This window comes from Maylandia zebra, linkage group LG1 (assembly GCF_041146795.1).
Source record: "Maylandia zebra isolate NMK-2024a linkage group LG1, Mzebra_GT3a, whole genome shotgun sequence".
In the NCBI taxonomy this organism is placed as follows: Eukaryota; Metazoa; Chordata; class Actinopteri; order Cichliformes; family Cichlidae; genus Maylandia; species Maylandia zebra.
The window spans coordinates 19,739,093-19,759,470 of record NC_135167.1 but is presented as its reverse complement, the minus strand read 5'-3'; the positions used below and the strand labels follow the sequence as shown (position 1 = coordinate 19,759,470).

Here is a 20,378-nt window from a genome sequence, read left to right as displayed (position 1 = left end):
GTCATTGTGCATGTAAGGGACTCCGGTGACATAACATGTGTTTTACCCATTTTATCTGCGCTTAGATAACACTTTCTTTGTCCCGGTAAATACTGCAGACATTTTTTTTTCAAAAAGATTTTATTTCATTTCCAAAGTTCCTTGGCAGGTTTATACTCCTTGGTACTCTCTGAATAGGAATTTTTATATTTGGTATTTTTCCTAATTCTTTTCTGTTTTTTTAAAAACCCGGATACAACCCACAGCGACACTATGTTATCTGCCTGTTGATAAACCCTGTGAAGCACATACTGATAGATCACCCACAGTGTGCTTGTTAACCCTTTTTTGGGACACTTGTCTTAGGTCAAATCTTAGACATGGGTTTTTACTAAGCTGAAGAAAATCTTTAGCCAAACTAACCCCAAAGTTTCAGTATTTCCACTTATGCCTTTGCATCAAAAACACGTTTGTTGTAGGTTCAAACTTTATCATAATCATTTGTATAGTCATTGGACAATGCTCGTCAACACCATAGTTTACTTTTTGGGAATTTTTTGTGCTTTTACCAAAACTCTGCTGTTTATTTTATTGTATCAAGGTACTCTTTTCTATTTTCGTTTCCAAAGTTATTTTTCTACTTCATTTTTCTTGACATTTACACTCTTTCCTCGCCTGTAACTCTTATTATTATTATAATAAATATATAAATATGGGTAAAGTAAATAAAAGTAAATAAATATTTTTTCGCAATTACATTTTAGAACTGTGGTATGATATGTTTAGATACAGCTCATGTAGAAAATAAATGAAAAGGAACTTCTAGATTAATACGGATACAAGCTTAAAAGGGGTTAGAAAGAGAAAAAGAAAACAAATGCAGGCCAAAGAAGCTAAAGGGATGTTATGTAACCTTTACTTAATGGGGGCTTAGCACTTTTCTTATTTTTATTTCTTTTTTGTTTTTTATTTAAGTGTTTGTCTTATAGTATGTTTCGCATTGAGTACCGCAGCAATTTCCTAACGTTGTAAATCTGCTCAACATCTGGCAATAAACCCTTTACTGATTCTGAACATAAAATATAGAAAAAAATATAAGAGATGTAGTAATCACTTCAAACCAGAAGCGGCGCTTTTTCATATGTACGGTTTGGTATCGCCGTACAAAGAAGAAAAAGAAGAAGAAGAAGGATTGTGGGATTGCAATGGCTGCTCCCTCATCTGTAAACATACGCGTTGAGTTTACGAAAACCGATCGTTAATCGTTTTCTCTGACGCCATTAGTGGTGGTTTTGTGATTCATTTTGTGGTCCATAAGTTGGCCCCAGATGTTTACGTTCATGTGAGAGTGTTTGTATTTTACGCTGACAGAAACACGCGGCATTTTTGCGCCTTCTCGTCTGGACACTAGCAGCTCGAAGGCTAGCCGAGGCTAGCCGCTCAGTCTGAGGTATGTGATAGTTTTTTTTAAATGAAACTCTTACCCACGAGCTCTTTTATGGAGCAATGTTAGCTGCGTAAATATAATGCGTAGAGCTCACGTAAGCATGTTACCAACTACAGCGGAAGCGTATAGAGCCTCAAGTTAGATTTTGATACTATTAATGTGATAGGTACTAATACATATGTGACTTATTTCCCACCAAAGATTTATTTATTTCATTTTGGATCGGGGTAAAAAGTTATTATTGCTACTTCATATCCTGGAGGTTTTTTTTTTCCCAAACATCAGTAGTTGGTCAATAAGTAAATAATTTAAATGTTATTACTCTGTGGTTTGGATTATTGATTGGAGCCTAGCTTGGACTCTGAGTATGACTGTGAAATGACGGCCTATCGATACAGTGCTGTGAAAAAGTATTTGTCTCCTTCCTGGTAAATATAACCCGAGTAAATACACACGATTGGAGTTGAATCCAATCGAGATGCTTTGCCAGGTGGCTGAATTAAAACAGTTCTGGACAGAAGTGTGTGCACGGTGATTCTTCTGGGATGATGTGAAAGACTCATTAGTAGTTATCACAAGCACTTGAGGCAATTACTTTTTTACACAGGACCAGGTTAACTTTTTTCCTTAATAAGTAAAATCATCATTTAAAATTTAGTTTGATGATCTGCAACATAAAAGTGTAATAAATATGCAAAAAAAAAAAAACCTGAGATAGAATGTAATTATGTTATCAATGGTGATATCACCAGCGAAGATTACTAGCACTCCTCATATCATAACTTCTTCACAGATAATGGATGATGACGTGTCAATGCATAGGCTGGAAGGATCCGATCCGACCGTTCAAGTTGGAGGTCTGATTGTAAAGAAGAAGAGCGCTGCTGCAGAGCCCCATGTATTTCGGGCACCCACTCCACGCACATCTTTACTGGGCTTGGATCTTCTGGCAGCACAGAAAAGGAAGGAGCGTGAGACTAAGGAACAAGCAGATTCTAGCAGTGATGACAGGAGTAGCAAGAAGTCAAAGGTTTCCTCCTACAAAGACTGGGAGGAAGGTAAAAGTGACTCTGGATCTGATGAAGAAGACAGTGATGACAATAGCACTGCTAAAAAAGAGAGGTAAGTGTGAGCACTCTACAAAGAATAGATAGAAAGGTATTCCATTCATTTTATGAGCTTAAAAAGCTTTCATTGTGGCTTGTGGAAAAAGTTTTTACAATGTGCTGTTTTATAGTTTATTCGTATATGGGATCGTGACTTGGAAATGTTGCAGAGAGCAAAAAGTCACGGTGTACTTGACTGAGGAATTCTCATCAGAAATGCTATAATGTAATTGAGAATCTTTTATTTTTGTCTCGCTAGCAGGAAGTATCGTGTGACTGGTTCAGAGACGCCCTCAAACCCTGGAGGTGTCAGCGAAGAGTTCAGACGCAGACACCAGCAGAGGGAGAAGGAGAGGCGCGAGCATGGAGTCTATGCCTCTTCTAAAGAGGACAGAAACAGAGAGAGAGACCGAGAAAGGAGTAGAGATAAGGGCAGAGACCGACGCAGTGAAAGAGGTGACTCCATAAATCATTTGGTTTTCTAATAGTCATTAAAATTGACTTTTGGTTTTAGTCCATCCATCATGATTTTAGTGTGATATTTTTTTTTCCTTTTTTTAGTATTTGTAAGAAAGAACCACTCAAAACTCTGGATATTCCATTGTTTTTTTTGGTTTGTTTTTTTGTTTCAACGTTGTAGATCAGGTGATAATGAAAGCAAATATTAGATCAGTTGAGGATGCTGAGATTCCTTTGCTTTTGTCTGTTAGATGACCGCGAGAGCGGCTATAGCCGTGGCAGCAGCAGCAGTCGGTCGGAGCGTTGGGAGCGCAGTGAGAGGAGTGAACGCTCACAGAGGGATGGGTGGTCCGATCGCATCAGCCGGGGCAGTAAGAGAGATGAACCCCAAACTCCACAGAGTCGTCCCAGAGGTTGTTTTGCTTTTATTTGAATTTGTTTTATTGCCATGTACAAAATGTTGTGTATTCAACTTGATCACTTACCTTCTTTTGTTTTTACATAGATTCTTTCACTCCCTCCCGCTCCAACTGGGATGAGGATGACAGTGGTTTTGGCAGCTCAAGGCATTCCCAGTGGGAATCTCCTTCCCCTGCCCCGTCTCACAGAGAGTCCGACCGCTCGGAAAGAAGCCAACGCTCTGGCCGAGAAAGTGAGAGAAGGGACAGGTGAGCAACTGTCGTGTATTGTAGCTTACATTTTTGTGACTCAGGACCTGTAATTTTTATTTCTTTCTTTGTACTGATCAAAACTGATATTATATATGTGACCCCACACAGAATACAATATATTGAATTGCATTTAGAATTATCTTCAGCTCTAAATGTTATCTGGCAGCATGGCTATTTGTATTTTATAAAAAATATAATTCGCAGCTCTTTGCTGCGTATCACCAAGTGTTATGATCATACTGTTATCATCAGTTTCTTAGAGGCTTTTGTAAATATGATTGCACTTTGTGTGAAATGCTTAACTGCCACTCGATGCTAACATCATTTATTTGCTTTTAGATCAGTTAGATCAGGTCGTTATCCTGACGACACGCCCCTGCCTACCCCATCCTATAAGTATAATGAATGGGCCAATGACCGAAAGCATTTGGGGTCCACACCTCGTTTATCACAAGGAAAAGGTACTGTTAAAAAATTGAACCTTCATTCAACATTTATAGTATGCCGGAGAAATTTAATTTCTTTGTCTTTTCTTCAGGGAGGAAAGAAGAAGGTGGTGCAGGAATTATGTTTGATAATGAGAACGAGAAAGAACAGTGGGAGGAAGACCAGAAGGTGAGTACTAAATTATCACTCCTTCATGCCTCATACATAAGCATTTTTTTTTCTGTTATCTGATTATTTAACTGAAATTACAGCAAGCTGACAGAGACTGGTACATGATGGATGAAGGCTATGATGAGTTCCACAACCCTTTCACTTCCACCTCTGACGACTACATAAAGAAGAGAGAGCAGATACTTCAGAAGCAGACTCAAAAAAGAATATCTGCCCAGAAACGACAGATCAATGAGGTACAACCATTCTGCTTCAATATTTACCAAAATCAGAACTGTACACCTGCATGCAGTGGCAAATCTTCTGTGTATCTGCATACATGACTTGCCACTGCATGCAGGTGACCTTTGTGTGTGTGCATGTCTTTTAATAATAGTAATAATAATAATAATACATTTTATTTAAAAGCGCCTTTCAGAACACTCAAGGACGCAGAATAATAAAAGCAACATAAAAGCAAGCAGTTTACACAATCATAAAAGAATAAGCGATAAAACAAATTTCAAATAGCAGAGTGGAGAGGTTATGTGAAATAAGCTATTTTGAACAAATGAGTTTTGAGTTGGGTCTTAAAGAGAGAGATGGAAGAGATATTTCCAGAGTTGAGGAGCAGAGCAGCTGAAAGCCCTGCTCCCCATGGTGGCAAGACGGGGGGAAGGGACAGAGCGAGAAAGGGAAGAAGAAGGTCTAAGTGATCTTGTGTGGGCATACCTTTGTAAGAGGCTGTGATTCTTGTTAAAGGATAACGAACGGTGGGAGACCAATCGAATGCTGACCAGTGGTGTGGTGCAAAGGTTGGAAGTGGATGAAGATTTTGAGGAGGACAATGCCGCCAAGGTTCACCTGCTGGTTCATAACCTGGTCCCTCCCTTCCTGGATGGAAGAATAGTCTTCACTAAACAGGTAAAGCCTCTCATCATTAACATTTCCAATCTCTGAGATGTTATATTTGTCTCATGATTACGCTTGAGGAATTTCTTATCAATTTTAGTGTCAATATGTGCGTGTTTGTCCTCCCGCAGCCAGAACCTGTCATCCCTGTGAAAGATCCTACTTCTGATATGGCCATCATCTCTAGAAAGGGCAGCCAGCTGGTCCGTAAACATCGTGAGCAGAAAGAGCGAAAGAAGGTATGCTGGGCATGCAATTCCACTCAGACAGGTTCACAGAAAAGGATTTAGTGACCCTGCCTCAGACTTCATACTGAGGCTAGTTCAGTCTGAGAATGGTAATGGCATTTAGTGCAATGCACAATATAACTTAGTGTGCAAAAGTATGTAAAGCTGCTGCAGGATTCCTTGCCCTTTTGAACACTGAAGACATTTCTTTATAACTGGCTTTGGTTTTGGGATTGTTGTGTCATGCTGCAGAATGAACGTGGGACTGATGGGACACCTGCCTCATGGAATTACAAAATAAAGACTCTAGACATCTAAAATGCCTGAAAGTGTTGCACAGTAGATATATTATATAATAATAATATGATAATAACAGATCTATGATCATATTACAGATTCCTGATTGTAATAATGTAATCTGTTAAATGCCCTATTGTGCAAGCTGTCATATACATTGTGTAGTTTGGTATTGCACAGTTGTGTAGGAAGCCACATACGATCCAAATCTCTAACAAATGAAATTAATATGTAAATGAATTGTGATAGGCTTACGAACGCATGTCTTATGCTACTGTTGTCCAACATTCCTTCATTAAATGAATAATCACAATATTTTAATTCGTGTCGGTGTGAGGAATAAATCATTAATGAGGCAAAACTATTGGATGACTCTGACACCAGATGCTGTATTCACTCTTTTTCTGATCTGAATATGTGTACCTGCCCTTAATTATGTTTTCAGGCACAGCACAAACACTGGGAATTGGCAGGCACCAAGTTGGGGGATATCATGGGTATTAAGAAGACGGAGGATGAAGACATGCCAGGGGGCAAAGCTGTAGGAGAGGACGGCAAAGTAGATTACAGGTGAGCTGACAGACATTTTCTCTATTAATAATCTGGCTTGTAGCATTGAAGTCTAGTGTTTGTCTGATCTACTGTATTCATTTTTTTGTTGTTTGCTTTACAGAGCAGAGCAAAAATTTGCAGACCACATGAAAGAGAAGAGCGAGGCCAGCAGTGAATTTGCTAAGAAGAAGAGCATTCTGGAGCAGAGACAGTACCTGCCTATCTTTGCAGTCAGACAGCAGCTTCTTAATATCATAAGGTATTGATACCAAGACTATGTTGGTTGTTTTCCACCTTTAAAATGTGTTTGACATTAAAAGACAGAGGGATGTGGGTGATTGGCTGTTTGGACAAATATTTGTTTATACTCATCAACTAAGCAGTTTATTTGATTTTCTTACTATTTAATGGATGGTGGAATTAGTTACAAGAAACCCGCATTAAAACTGAGATGAGTTCTTTGAATATAACCTTCAATTTTTAATTGTGTTTACTGCAAACTGCAGGGACAACAGCATAGTGATTGTTGTTGGGGAAACCGGCAGTGGGAAGACCACCCAGCTGACCCAGTACCTGCACGAGGATGGCTACACCAGATACGGCATGGTGGGTTGCACTCAGCCCAGAAGAGTGGCTGCCATGAGCGTGGCCAAGAGAGTCAGCGAGGAGATCGGCACCAACCTCGGAGAGGAGGTAAAGCCAACACACTGGAGCCATCTTGCATATTCTGTGTAACACTGCCATCTAGTGGGCAGGAGGAAAATATCAGGTTTGTTAGCGACCTGGAATGTGGTAGTGAATGAAATAATCAACTTCAAGTGCTGAAAAATAGTAGTAGGTAAAGGGAGAACCTATGTTTTTAGAGGGTTTAAAATAATTCTGTTTTACTTCTGTCAGTAGGTACTATCTTTGCTTTAATTGCTTCCCCCCTTTCATTTTTATTAAAATGAATATCTGTGCATGTCACACAGGAGTATTGGGTTAGTGGTCATTCTCTCACATTTTTTTTTTTTTTTCAGTTTCACTTGATTATTTTGACAATGTTTCCTCTAGGTTGGTTACGCAATCCGATTTGAGGACTGTACATCTGAGAAAACTCTGATAAAGTACATGACAGATGGAATCCTGCTCAGGGAGTCACTGAGGGAGTCGGACCTGGACCACTACAGTGCTGTTATAATGGACGAAGCTCACGAGCGCTCACTGAATACTGACGTGCTGTTCGGTCTGCTGCGTGAGGTCGGTACAACATACTTTTATGAGAAGAATACTCGATGATGTCAAGCAAGCTCTTCACTTCTGTTTGCTTTTCCTATCAGGTTGTATCTCGGCGCACCGATTTGAAACTCATAGTTACGTCTGCAACCATGGATTCTGACAAGTTTGCATCATTTTTTGGCAACGTACCTATATTCCATATTCCAGGGAGAACATTTCCAGTTGACATTTTGTTTAGCAAGGTATGTTTATGATTTTATTCCTTATTTCGGGTATAAGAGCCTTTCTGTGAACCTTGTATCATACGGGTAATAAATGTAAATTAGGTTGCCATATTTTTACCTCAACATGAAGCTGTCAGTTTATGAAATACAACTAGTTTATATATTATGCAAAGTCTGGATGATTTGTTGTGTGTGGTGCTTTGTAGACACCTCAGGAGGACTACGTGGAGGCAGCTGTGAAGCAAGCATTGCAGATTCACCTCAGTGGGCTGTTGGGAGACATCCTCATTTTTATGCCTGGGCAAGAGGACATTGAAGTAAGCAACATGACCGTGATATATATATTTCTTGTTTGGTTTGTGTGCTCTCACCAAACTTATTCTAGTTTTAGTAAAAAAAGAGAAAAGCAGAATTTTTGAGAAAACTAACTGAATCAATTTTGTGAACTTGGAAAACTAAACTAACTAAAATAAAATAAAAACATAGAGGAAATATCTTAGTTTTAGAGTCTGGTAAAGTTTTCAGTATTTCCTTGTTATTGCAGGTGACATCGGATCAGATTGTGGAGCGTTTGGAAGACTTGGAAAATGCTCCTGCTCTAGCTGTGCTTCCCATTTACTCTCAGCTTCCATCTGACCTCCAGGCCAAGATCTTCCAGAAGGTTTTTATCACTTGTGAATTAATTTAAATAAACATTTTACGCAAACTAATAACCTTCAGCTGATTAATTTTCTTTCGTCGCTTGCTAGGCTCCAGATGGTGTGAGAAAATGCATAGTCGCTACAAACATCGCAGAGACGTCCCTCACTGTGGATGGCATCATGTTTGTTGTGGATTCAGGCTATTGCAAACTTAAGGTAGCTCAATCCCACTGAAGATATTTTTATTACTGTACAGTATTTAAGGAAAGTGACACCATTGATATTTACTTCCCTTTTTTTCCCTATTCAAAAGGTTTTTAATCCTCGCATTGGAATGGACGCGCTCCAGGTTTATCCTATTAGCCAAGCTAATGCCAACCAGCGTGCTGGTCGAGCAGGACGTACAGGACCAGGGCAATGTTACAGGTAATATTCAGGCCCTTGTCTGCTTTATGCACACTCGGTATTTGTGCAGACACATTCACATGGCACATTACAGAATTTCTGAGCTGGAATTAGTGCATAGTTTACAGTTTTAGCAGTTTTGTTTTTTTAACTCAGGCTTTTTCTTGTTTTCAATACTGAAAGTCTCTTGATCCTTTAAGAGGGAAGATATTCTCATTCTGCCTGCTTTAAAACCCTCTCACAGTAACTACGTGCAATCCGGTTCCACATTACAATTGTAAATGTATTTTTGGCTGAATGGCACATATTCAGAAACAAACCACCCGGGGTTAGAGTCAGGCTTTTATTCTGCTCCTGCTTGTCTAAAAAGCTTGCATCATTCTGGTTGAACTGTTAATGTGTTCACAAATTGTGTTCATGTGTGTTGTGGCCATGCCTTCAAGACAGACAGAGGCAGCAAAGGAGGGAGAGTGCCAGAAGCCTAATCTCTGGAGGATTTCATGCAGTTTGACTGTTTGTACGGCAGGAAAGGAGATCCTTTTAGAGGTTTTACTTGACCTCTCGCTCTTTGGATATATTATAACTTATTATAACATATTATAGAGACTTGCTGACGTGCCTACACATAGTGAAGCATTTTGTATTTGAAATGAGCTGTGAGGCCCACGTATGCTGAGATAAATCCTACCCACCTGCTCTTAACACACAAGCTCACAAAAATATACAAAGAATCGGTTTTGGAACAGCTTTACACGGCGCAGTCGAGGCGTTTGAGCAGCTGCGGATGTGAGAGCGCACAGAGAGATTCACGGTGATTTACTCAGCTCGTGTGGAGAATTCCCTGTTCAAAGATCCTTTGAGCGTGTGTGGGTGCCTGCAGTAGGCACCCACACACGCTCAAATCCCTCAATGTTCAAATCATCCTGTAATTATAAGCACCTACACCAGACTGCTGTAATTGCTGAAAGAGATACTTTAACCCATGCTCAGGAAGTTTCCCTGAATTCTAACTTATGGAGTTTCCCTTTGCAGTCGTTCTACAGTCGGGTCCATAAATATTTGGATAGTGACACTTTCTTTGCCTCTGTACATCACCACAGTGGACTTTCAATAAGATAAAATGTAGACTTTTGCTTTCATTCAAAGGGTTTGATAAAAAAATTATTGCAATAACTGTTTAGGAATTCGAGACCAAGTTAGAGAATAAGTTCACTGAAAGGAGTATCATGACCGGTTGAGGCCTGTTCCCTCGTGGTTTAACGACTGAAGGATGTTAGGCTGAAAACAAAAAACTAAATAAACCTTTAAGAGACAGCAGAAACTTTAGGAGGGGTCAAATCAACAATTTGCTATGTTCTTAAAAATAATGATTATACTGACCAGGTCAGCAGCTTCACAACATCTAACAAAGTCAAAAACACCATCAAGTAGGTGGGGGTATCAGGAGTTTCCTTGATGAGGTGCAGACCACTGTTTAAAGTCAATTAGAGTTTGCCATAAAACATTTAAAAGAGCCCGCACAGTTCTAGGAAAAAAATGTAACAGATAAAAGCAAAATTAACTTGTTCACAAATCATGGGAAGAGAAGGGAAAAGGAAACATCTTCAAACTGTGTGAAAATGACTGAATTGTAATTGCAGTTCATGTAAAAAAATAAATAATGAAAATCTTCCAAATTAAAGCTGGAAGTCTGCATTTCAGTTATTTGACTGTGTGATTTAAAAATGGCACGCAGTGGCTTGTTTTACAGTCCAAAAGCTTATGGACCTGACTGTATGCTCGGTACTTTCCTAATGACGCGTGTCCACATAATAAGATGAGCATATTTCATCTTCTCCGTTCAAGCTCTCAGTTTGCTTCAAAAACAAGCAAACCAGTTTGACCGTTACTCTGTGTCTCCTCCGCCCGAACAGGCTGTACACTCAGAGCGCCTTTAAGAACGAGATGCTGACCACCACCATACCAGAGATCCAGAGAACCAACTTGGCCAACGTAGTCCTGCTGTTAAAGTCTCTGGGTGTTCAGGATTTGCTCCTTTTCCACTTCATGGATCCACCACCTGAGGATAACATGCTCAACTCCATGTACCAGCTCTGGATCTTGGGAGCTTTGGACAACACAGGTTTGTGTCTAGTGTCCAACCGGAAATCCTCCCCCCATTTAAATTGATTTCTAGTACGTCGACTTTTAAAAAAAGCGTACAATTATTATATTACAAGTATTATATTTTCCGATTAGTGATGACATAAAATAAAACTAAGTCTAAATGTATTTCTATATCCTCCATCTGTGTTAAATGGACATGTAAAATTATATACCAAATTTGTTGTAGCAGGCTGGACTTAGCCCAGGTCAGTCGTTTTTTCCAGTAGGGCCAAACAATATAAATCATTTTCCTGACGTGATGATAGAGGATATTGGGTATTTAGGAATTGCATTTCCCCTCTGAGCGCTGCTTTGAGCTGATACATAGTGATTGTGACACCCCAAACAGGCACGAGACCGGCTTCTGTAAAGGATGCTGCATTGATAGTGCAGACGCTGCAAACAGGCCTGGAGGAGACAGTTGTGAGGTTTAGCCAGTGGAGTAATTGCCCAGTAACTGATCCTGTGTTTGATTTGACTGGTCGGGTCTCATTTTGGTCTCATCCTTAGCCAGAATCCAGGGGATTTAGGGATTTGGGGATAAGGGGGGACTTTTGATGATTCCCTGTATGGTGTGTTAACAGCAGATTATCTCTGATTAAGGCTTACCTGCCCCAAACTGGCTTCTCTGCTACTCTGCTTTTCCTCCTCGTAAGCTTCTTAGACTCTTTCGTCTAATCATTTAAATCAGAAACTGCAAAGTTTTTTGATCTCACACTCTATTTTTTCCCCTACAAGTATTCTCAGCTGTCAGCAGTTCATTCTACTCTCTCACAGTGAAAGATAAATAAGTGTCACACAATGCTGCCTTCTCCCTTACGCCAGCAGGCTTTTGATGGAAAAGCAGCTTATCCACTCATCTTAATACTTGTCCCTCCTACATTCTTTACATGTCATGTACGTTTATATTGCACACACGCTGAGTTTGTCACGGTGTCCTCTGTCGTCCTTTCAGGAGCTTTGACACCAACGGGACGTCTGATGGTGGAGTTTCCGCTTGACCCCGCCCTCTCTAAGATGCTGATAGTGTCCTGTGACATGGGCTGCAGTGCTGACATTCTCATCATCGTCTCCATGTTGTCTGTGCCAGCCATCTTTTACAGACCTAAGGTACAACTCCTTTTTTTTTTTAATTTTTAAGAATGTGATTTGTTGTTTTTTTCTCGAAAATAAATATGAGCTCCCGTCACATGACTTCTTGAATGTGAAAAGGTTTGCTCTAAGAAGCAAATGATGACATGAGAATTGCATCAAAAGCCTGACATCTGCACTGTTTTAGTATATTTTGATCCATGTAAAGCCCAGGGAGCTCTTTGGAGTTTAAAAGCTTTCCTTTTTTTTCCCCTTTCGTATCGTTTCTGCCTCAGACGCGCACTGTTCTGGCTCACTCTTAGCACCCTCATGGCATTATTTTTAGTTGTTGCCTTTTCAGTGGAAAAGCTAATTCACTGTACCAGACAGAAGACAGACACAGTTGGTGACTAGCAGCTTAAAAGTCTGATAATTCCCTCAGGAATTAGTGGAGACTTAAATAAAAAAAACAAAAGTAAAGGAAAAAGTGAAGAAAATGAATGTTGGACTGTGCTACGTGGTGGGGAACATAACTCCATCCTAACAAATTTGACGTATAATATTACGTTTCTGCTACACGCTGGTTAGCTGTTACATTTTTAAACACTAATAAACACTTTTAAATATTAAACTCTGTCTGTGCGTTTTTTACAGGGTCGTGAGGAGGAGAGTGACCAGGTGAGGGAGAAGTTCTCAGTCCCCGAGAGTGACCACCTCACCTACCTTAATGTGTACATGCAGTGGAAGAACAACAATTACTCTAGCATCTGGTGCAACGAGCACTTCATCCACACCAAGGCCATGCGCAAGGTCAGACTTGCACTGCTTCACCTATTCTCTCGTTCACTTTGCACTTGTAAACTCTGCTATATGAATATTGTGCAGTTTTAATGGTTAATAGTGTCAAGTTTGCTGTTTGGGCAAAGTTTAAATCCTGTGAGATTTTCAGGGTGTTACATTATTGCAATGATATGTATTTTTAAAACAATCGTAAGCAGCCAGGTTGGACTTGTTTTGTCTGTTGGGGTCTACCTCCAATAAATCCGGTGTTTGTGCAGGTGCGTGAGGTACGCTCCCAGTTGAAGGACATCATGGTGCAGCAGAGGATGAACCTGGTTTCCTGTGGTTCAGACTGGGACATCATCAGAAAATGCATCTGTGCTGCTTACTTCCACCAGGCTGCCAAGCTCAAGGTACTTTCTTCACTTACGGTTTCCTTCAGTTAATATGTTACACCTGGTGGCGACTGGTTGTGGCAGATTTATAGCAGCATAATTACAGAGTGGTGAAATATCCCCCCTGGCCTCCCATTAATACAGCGGTAAAATCTGAAAGGAAATTTAAAATCATGACTATATAATCAAGGTTCTCAGTTTGACTTATGTGTAGGCAGCTAACCCAAGCAATCATAGTAATGCTGGATATACTTTAAATTTATTTTCCTGCTGTCCAACCCAGGTGGAGAAGCAAATTAGCCCAGATGACCTGCTTTGCTCTGACCTTATAGTGCAAACATAGACAGAGGCACACTGCAGGAACCAGGATCCCGAACATTTAATTTATTTATGCATGTGTTTGCTCCCAGGGCATTGGGGAATATGTGAATGTGAGGACAGGTATGCCATGTCACCTCCATCCTACCAGCTCCCTGTTTGGTATGGGCTACACTCCCGACTACATCATCTACCACGAGCTCGTAATGACCACAAAGGTAAGAAGACTGACTGCTGCATATTTTTGGCAAAAAACAGTTGATGGTTTTTAATGTTGCTGATGTTAACTTGTGCTTTGTGTTGCAGGAGTACATGCAGTGTGTGACTGCAGTGGATGGAGAGTGGCTAGCAGAACTGGGACCCATGTTTTATAGCATCAAACATGCTGGAAAAAGCAGACAGGTAAGTCAAGAAATGGGTGGAGCAGCATGCAGGTGGATGCTGGGGTTGTGGAAGGGGTGAAAGAGCAGGCGGCTCTGACAGGAAGGTCAGAAGGAGAGGTGGGAAATTTTGTGTAAATATAAAATATACATTTTTGTGTTGTTTTTGTTTTGACCCCTCAGATTTACTTTGTAACCCGTAGCTGTGGTCCTTATCAGCTTTTCGGTGTGGTGGCAACTTTTCTTAAAAAAAAGATTTTTTTAGACTCAGGAGTAACGTAGTTTCCATCCTAGTTGTGGAGCACTGGACTGGCTCTTTATTCACCTCAAAGTTGCGTGAGAGAGCGTGGGAGTTTGCCCAACCAGTCTACATGTGTTTTGTGGACCGTGTCCCTGTGAGCATCCTGTGAGTACAGGCTGACTGCCCCGTTGCTATGAACCATTTATTCCCTGTTCAGTCGTAGTGAGAGCTTGGTTTGCGTCGCCAGCAGTAAATCGGATCCTTTCCCATCAGGCCTGCCCTCGTTCATAACTTTTATGGATAGAAATCCTAGTCCCAGCCAAGTGGTGTCAACTTTGACAGACTTAGGATCATGTCTCTGCTCTTCGCAGATGATGTGGTTGTCTTGGTCTAATCAGCTTCCACTACAGTGTAAAGTGGCTGGGATAAGAATTGGCACCTCCAAAGATTTATTTTTAGGGTTTACCTTTATTTTATATTTTTAGCAGCAAAGAGGAGAAGAGAAAGATGGGCAGAGAAAGCAGGGGAAGACATGCAGCCAAGGGCTGCAGGTCAGACTGGAATCCAGGCCCACTGCATTTCAGCTGTAGGGCATTCGGGCACCTGCTCAACCAGTGAGCTAAATCAGCATCCAGCACCTACAAGTCTGAGTCCATGTTCCTCGGGTAGATTGCTCACTCTGATTAGGGGATGAGCTGTTGCCCCAAATGGAGGAGTTTCTGTGGCAGGCCTCACAAGTGAGGGGATAGGGAGGTGTGAGATTGACACCTTATGAACACAAGCTCAAAAAAAATTAGATTATGGATACAATCGGCAAAAATGAGCTTCCTCTGAAGGTGGCTGGGGAATAGAGAGGGGGTGAGGGACTCAGAGTTGCTACATCTCAACATCGAAACCAGCCAGTTGAGGTGTGTTAGGCATTTGACGAGGCTGCCTTCTGGACGCCTTCCAGGTGAGGTGTTTCTGGCCGTAGTGGAAGAAGGCCCCCGGGGCAGAGCAGCATATGCTGGAAAAGTTAACACCTCAGCTGGTTTCGGAACGCCTTGGAGTGCCTCCGGATGAGCTGGAGAAGTTGGCCTGGGAGAATGAGGTCCAGCACCTCCCTCTGGATAAGCGGCAGTGGTAGACAGGTGGAGTCACTTGTTCCAACCTGGAAATATCCTCAGGCAGAAAGACAGATCTATAAGTGAAACGAACTAGACTTACCTGCACCATAAAATTCTCTTCTCAGAAGAGCAGAGACTGTTAATAGCACTGATTTTAGAATAACATGTTAACATTGACTTGTGCATGTAAACATTTCTGTATTCTTCTTTTTAAACCATTTGTCCGTGTTCGACTTGTAGGAGAACCGTCGCAGGGCCAAGGAGGAGATCACCAACATGGAGGAGGAGATGGCCATGGCCGAGGAGCAGCTGCGAGCTCGTCGAGAAGAGCAGGAGAAGAAGAACAACGTCGGCAGCGTGAGGTAAGGCGGCAACAAATCTCCCCTCCTTTTGGTTCTCTACACGGGCCTCGTCCAACAATAGTTCCCTGTGGCCCTCATTTTCCATACACAGTCAAGATTAGAAACGTTTAATTTACCTACCCTGCTGCCAATCCCCTATCTCCACCCCTCCCTCCCTCCCTCTACTCCACCTTTCTCACTCTTCATGATGAGCTTTTCTCACCTCTGGTCCCTCCAGACGAGACAAAAAGAAATAATATTGACTCCTGGCTGACCCCCATTACTGCAGCAATTTAAATTGTGCCATAGCAGAACAGAGAAAGGAGGGGAATGTTCATTTTCAAATTAGACCAAAAAAATTAATTTCACACCCATCTCCGAGCTTTACATAGAGAAATAGGGTTATAAAGACAAATTTAAAAAAGTCCCTTTATTGTTAATTAATCAGCTGGTTTTTCTGTCTCGAGCTTAGTGTGGCCACATCTGTGACAGATATGTTGAAAATAATCACACTCGAGGTATAGGATTAAGAATCAGATTTAAGAAGAGGAAGCTGGGCGTGTGATAATGAAGTTGAAGGCTCTCCTGGGCTCGTGGCTGTCTTTGTCCTCTGGCGGGCCTCACGAGCGTCTCCTCTCTGAGTTCAGTGTGACTGGGATGAAATATGTTGTCGGGCGTGCTTTCGAGTGGCAGCTGCTTATCACCCGTCTCCCTGCTCAGCAGCGCAGATCACTGCTGTGAATTAGTAAACAGCCCTGTTGCTTGTGTTGTGTATAAATGGGGAGCATTGAGTGTTTTTGGAGCCTGTGTGTTTGTTCTATATGAAATGCTTAAGAGACAACGCAACAAGTTTTAACTCCAATGGTTAGCACCATCTCTCTGTGTGGAGTTTGCATGTTCTCCTTGTGTGGCTTCCTCCCACAGTATACACGAGTCAGGTGAATCAGCGATTCTCAATTAACTTGAGGTGTGAATGGAGTGTGACTGGTCGGTTCTGTCTGTGTTAGCCCTGCAACAGACTGGCAACCTCTGCAGGGTGTATCCTGCACCTCACACTAAGACAGAAGAAGAAAGTGGTTGGATGGTCTTGTTTTCAGAAATAGAGATTTTGACAGTTTTATTCTGTAATGTGCTTGGTCTTCTTATGAATTCTACTCCCCCCCCCCCCCTAAAAATCCTAAATATTAAATACATTTCAAAAGAAAAGTCTCAGCTTCCTGTTGACACATTAGGTTGAAAAGCATTTAGTAATAGTAAAGTGTAAATTGCACTTTCCAGCAGGTTCGAGTTACCACTTCTGCTGTTTGAGAGCGGGGAGCATTTAATAAACAAACAATATTTATCAGACAAACTGAACATGCGGTAAAAATCTAATTGAGTGCACTAATAGATGTAGTTATCTGTCATATAGTGCAGTTGCACACCAGTCAGCAGTGATTACATTTTAAAACTTTACATAACATTAAAAATTAGCTGGAACATGTTAGATCAAGTATTCAGATATATTTAGTCCTTTAGGAATGGTCAGTGGGCCAGCTGACACTACACTAAAAAAAGCATATCACTGTTATAAAACATGCACCACCAGTCAGACATTCATGTTCATTGAGCTTAATGGAGCTACTGGAAGCGTTTGTGTTAAGGGAAGCACAACATTTTCTCCCAAAGTGACCGGTAAGCCAGAGAGCAGGGACAGATTGACAGAAGGAGGTTATGGCCTGATTGTTGTAATTGCTGCAGGTGTGTGTGTGTTAGCAGGAGGAAGGCACGAGAGAAGTGTCAGTGTCACACTGCTGTAATTAAAGATGATAGATTGCACTGTCAGAGGCGTCAGGCTCTACGTCCCAACACTCTTCACAGAGACACACCGCTCTGTCTTTTCATTCATTCTCCTCTTCACGCAGCTTTAAAAAACCCAGCTCTTTTAACCCAGAGTAGGAAACATTCAGTGTTGACCAAACACCGCAATAAGGAATAAAGCTCCTGTTGTGTATGTTGCCACAGGAAGTAACTTGTCTGCACCTGCTTCTCTCTCCTGATTCAGGGCGGTGAAAATCTGCACGCCAGGAAGGAAAGAAGAGGTCCCCATGACACCCAGACACACCCCCGCCCGCTTCGGACTGTAAAACGGCTTCTGGAAGTAAGAAGCTCCCGATCCATTTCCGCTTCTAAGCAGTCACTGTCATCGAGGCTCGGACCACACCAGCAAAAGCAAAAACAGAGCAGCTTTCAACCATTTCTTCCTCCCAGTGTGGCCGTCAGCTGCAGTTCATGTTCAGACCACTAGAGTGAGAACTTGTATAAGGCACAAGACTCGGAGACTAGCTGGGTTGATCAGAAAGCCTCCCTCCACCTCCATCACCTTCACTAGCTGTTTCCATGATGCATTTTAAGGAAAAAGGACTGTGCTGTTTTCTTTCTTTCTGTTCCCCCATAAACAGTATTTATATGTGCTTATTATTGAAAGGCTTTTAGAGAGGTGTTGACAATAATTGTACCTCCACTAAAAACTCAAACGTAATTTTCTATATTCCTGACGGTATTGTCAGAGTGCAGCTGATAAATGGTAAGCTGATGTAAGTGTTACGTGTCTTCATGTCCTTGTATTTACTAGTTCTTGCAGTGTTGTGACTTGAACGACACGTGCCACCTTGAAGTGCTCCTCTACAGACAGAAGCACTATTGAAAATGTACTTGTGGCACGAGTGTCTACTGACTCTACAGTCGTATTGTCATACGCCCTAATACTCACATGCAGGCTTAGGCAATTGACCTTTTTTAACTCCTGTTGACCTTGTTCCAACAACGTACTGTGGCTGATCATCGCTTCATTATTTCACCACGCTGGATTAAATATATAAACGGTGTCACTGTTATGGCAAACATTACCTTTTTGGTTTTCCTTGAAACAGATGTTCAGAAATGCTCATATGCCTTTGTTGGTGTGCACCTTCCTCTTTACCCTCAGCTGATCAGAATGCCATGCAGCTTCACATAGACTGGTGTGTCGGTTTTTCGTCCTTTTACATGAAACTCAGCTTATGTTTCTTTTTCTTTCTACATATTTTACAAATGAAAATAAACATTAGCAATTTTAATTTTTTTTTTAAATCCAGTGTAGTTCTGATGCATTTTCTGCACATTCATGCAAAACATTGGTTGGTTTTGCAGTGCTGTGAATAATGATTTGATAAGTGAAAATGATGCAACTCAGTTTTTGCTTATGTATCTATTAAAACTAAGTGGCAAACAATTAATTTAGAAGTCATTAACTATGATCATAAAGCATGTCCGCCGTTAAATCAGGTTCCACACCCAGAGGTTGGGCACTGAAAAGGTAACAATGTTCTCTGTTAACCAACCAGTTGAGTCTTTATTAATATTTTTCATCATATTTTATCAAAAAATACTCCAAAAGTCACAAAGAAGAAGTTTGAGAAGAAGATGACCGGGAGGAGACGACCACGACTGGAAAAGTTTGCCAAGTGTTAATAAGGAAGCATCCAAAAAAGCTTAGGTAACAGCTGATTAAAACAAACTGGAGGCTCAGAGGTTTTGTCTGCACGTTGTCCAACTACCCAAACGCAGCCACATTGCTGATGATGCGAAATTTCCCCCGTCAGCTTCACATTTAAGAACTGAGGTGAGTGAAACTGATCAAAGGGAAACAAAGTGAAAGCCTCACATCTACATGTGTGCTGATATGTTTTGGATGAAGAGCTGGGCAATTAAAGCTGTATGTAAATCTTCAGGTTACAAGACTGTTGAACAACGCCTTGGATGGAGAGCCAGCGTCTTTATCACAGTCACACTTAGATTTTTTTTTTTTCCCTTGTTTTTTCATGTTTCTTAGAGGAAACCTTTCCTGCCGGCTGGCATCAATGTGCAAGGAAAGACGAAACGAAGCTCTGTCTGCTTGTGAATTCTACAAATGCCAGCAGTGTTTTCCCTCTCAGCTGACTTCCTTTTCCACAGGCCTTTCTTGTTGGTCAGTGATCGTCTGTCTCACTGTAACTCTAATGCAAATAAGCAATATTATGACTCCCCTCAATCCCCTCATTTCTCCAAGTCATCTTGATTGAGTGTGGCAGGTGGAGGAGGGGATGGATATAATGGACTCCACCAACTTTAATGAGACAAATCTCAGCTATGGGCTGACATTTTGAAATTGTCCTTGTGAATGACAGTGTCAGCAGTCACCTTTACTAAAGCTTTCCAGGGACGGTGCCTGTAATGATGGAGGAATTAAAATGGCCTCCAAGGCGCTGCATGTAGGAGCCACAGGATTAGGGCGTAAAGCCACGCCTCTTAAACAGGCTCTCCTGCCACACCCCGAATAAAGCAGACGCCTTTTCATGGAAGTAGCTCATCCTCCACGGACTGTACATCGTCACCCCGAGATGTGATGGAGGGATTATGTTAGCTGTTGACCACTGTGAGATTTGTTGAGATGAGCTGTCTCTCACATTAACTGCCCCGCCCTCGCCTTCCCCTCAGTCGAGCGTCTGGTGGCTGACAGGGACAAGCTCCGCTGTCATTACAAACTTAATAAGAGCAGAAGTGAGATTGATGAGAAAAACAGAGGCATCAACTGCTCTTTTAATTAACTCTTGTCCCATAATGGTACCAGGACAAAGACACTGAGCAAAGAATGAGACATTTTCTTTCTCCTTCTACCTCTTTCTGTTTTGTTGCCTCGCTCACCCACAATAATGAACAGCCTTCTGGGACCCAATTACATCCAAGGCTGCATTAGGAACACAGCAGGCCCAGTGGAAACTTCAGCTGAGTTTTCCCTCCCCCCACCCTGCCTCCACACACTGTTACCCTGCTGGAGATGGCCTTCACTTGATTGAATTTTGAATG

The 20,378-nt window shown here is 41.5% G+C and overlaps 2 protein-coding genes across 3 annotated transcripts in view; one reads left to right on the top strand and one right to left on the bottom strand.

The window, feature by feature from the left end:
* The first annotated feature begins 1,153 nt into the window (after positions 1–1,153).
* Positions 1,154–18,769, top strand: dhx38 (DEAH (Asp-Glu-Ala-His) box polypeptide 38). 2 transcript variants are annotated; one of them, XM_004543118.3, is made up of 27 exons: positions 1,154–1,429; positions 2,220–2,548; positions 2,795–2,988; positions 3,243–3,404; positions 3,497–3,659; positions 4,002–4,123; positions 4,201–4,277; positions 4,361–4,516; positions 5,022–5,183; positions 5,303–5,410; positions 6,141–6,265; positions 6,369–6,506; positions 6,754–6,940; positions 7,301–7,486; positions 7,567–7,707; positions 7,896–8,006; positions 8,234–8,350; positions 8,439–8,546; positions 8,644–8,756; positions 10,649–10,857; positions 11,836–11,990; positions 12,606–12,761; positions 13,010–13,144; positions 13,537–13,662; positions 13,751–13,846; positions 15,412–15,533; positions 17,557–18,769. In XM_004543118.3, exons 2-27 carry the CDS (start codon positions 2,223–2,225, stop codon positions 17,636–17,638), a joined length of 3,777 nt encoding a protein of 1,258 aa, XP_004543175.1. In that variant the 5' UTR covers positions 1,154–1,429; positions 2,220–2,222; the 3' UTR covers positions 17,639–18,769. The 2 variants fall into 2 exon arrangements, with proteins under 2 accessions (XP_004543175.1, XP_004543174.1); XM_004543117.4 differs by having other exon boundaries at positions 1,155–1,429; positions 2,792–2,988.
* Positions 15,124–20,378, bottom strand: part of LOC101476772 (uncharacterized) — a 144,401-nt gene continuing 139,146 nt past the window's right edge. The window contains exon 16 of the mRNA XM_076882880.1: positions 15,124–15,215. The gene's annotated coding sequence lies outside the window, so the exon portion shown is untranslated. The remainder of the gene's footprint in view (positions 15,216–20,378) is intronic.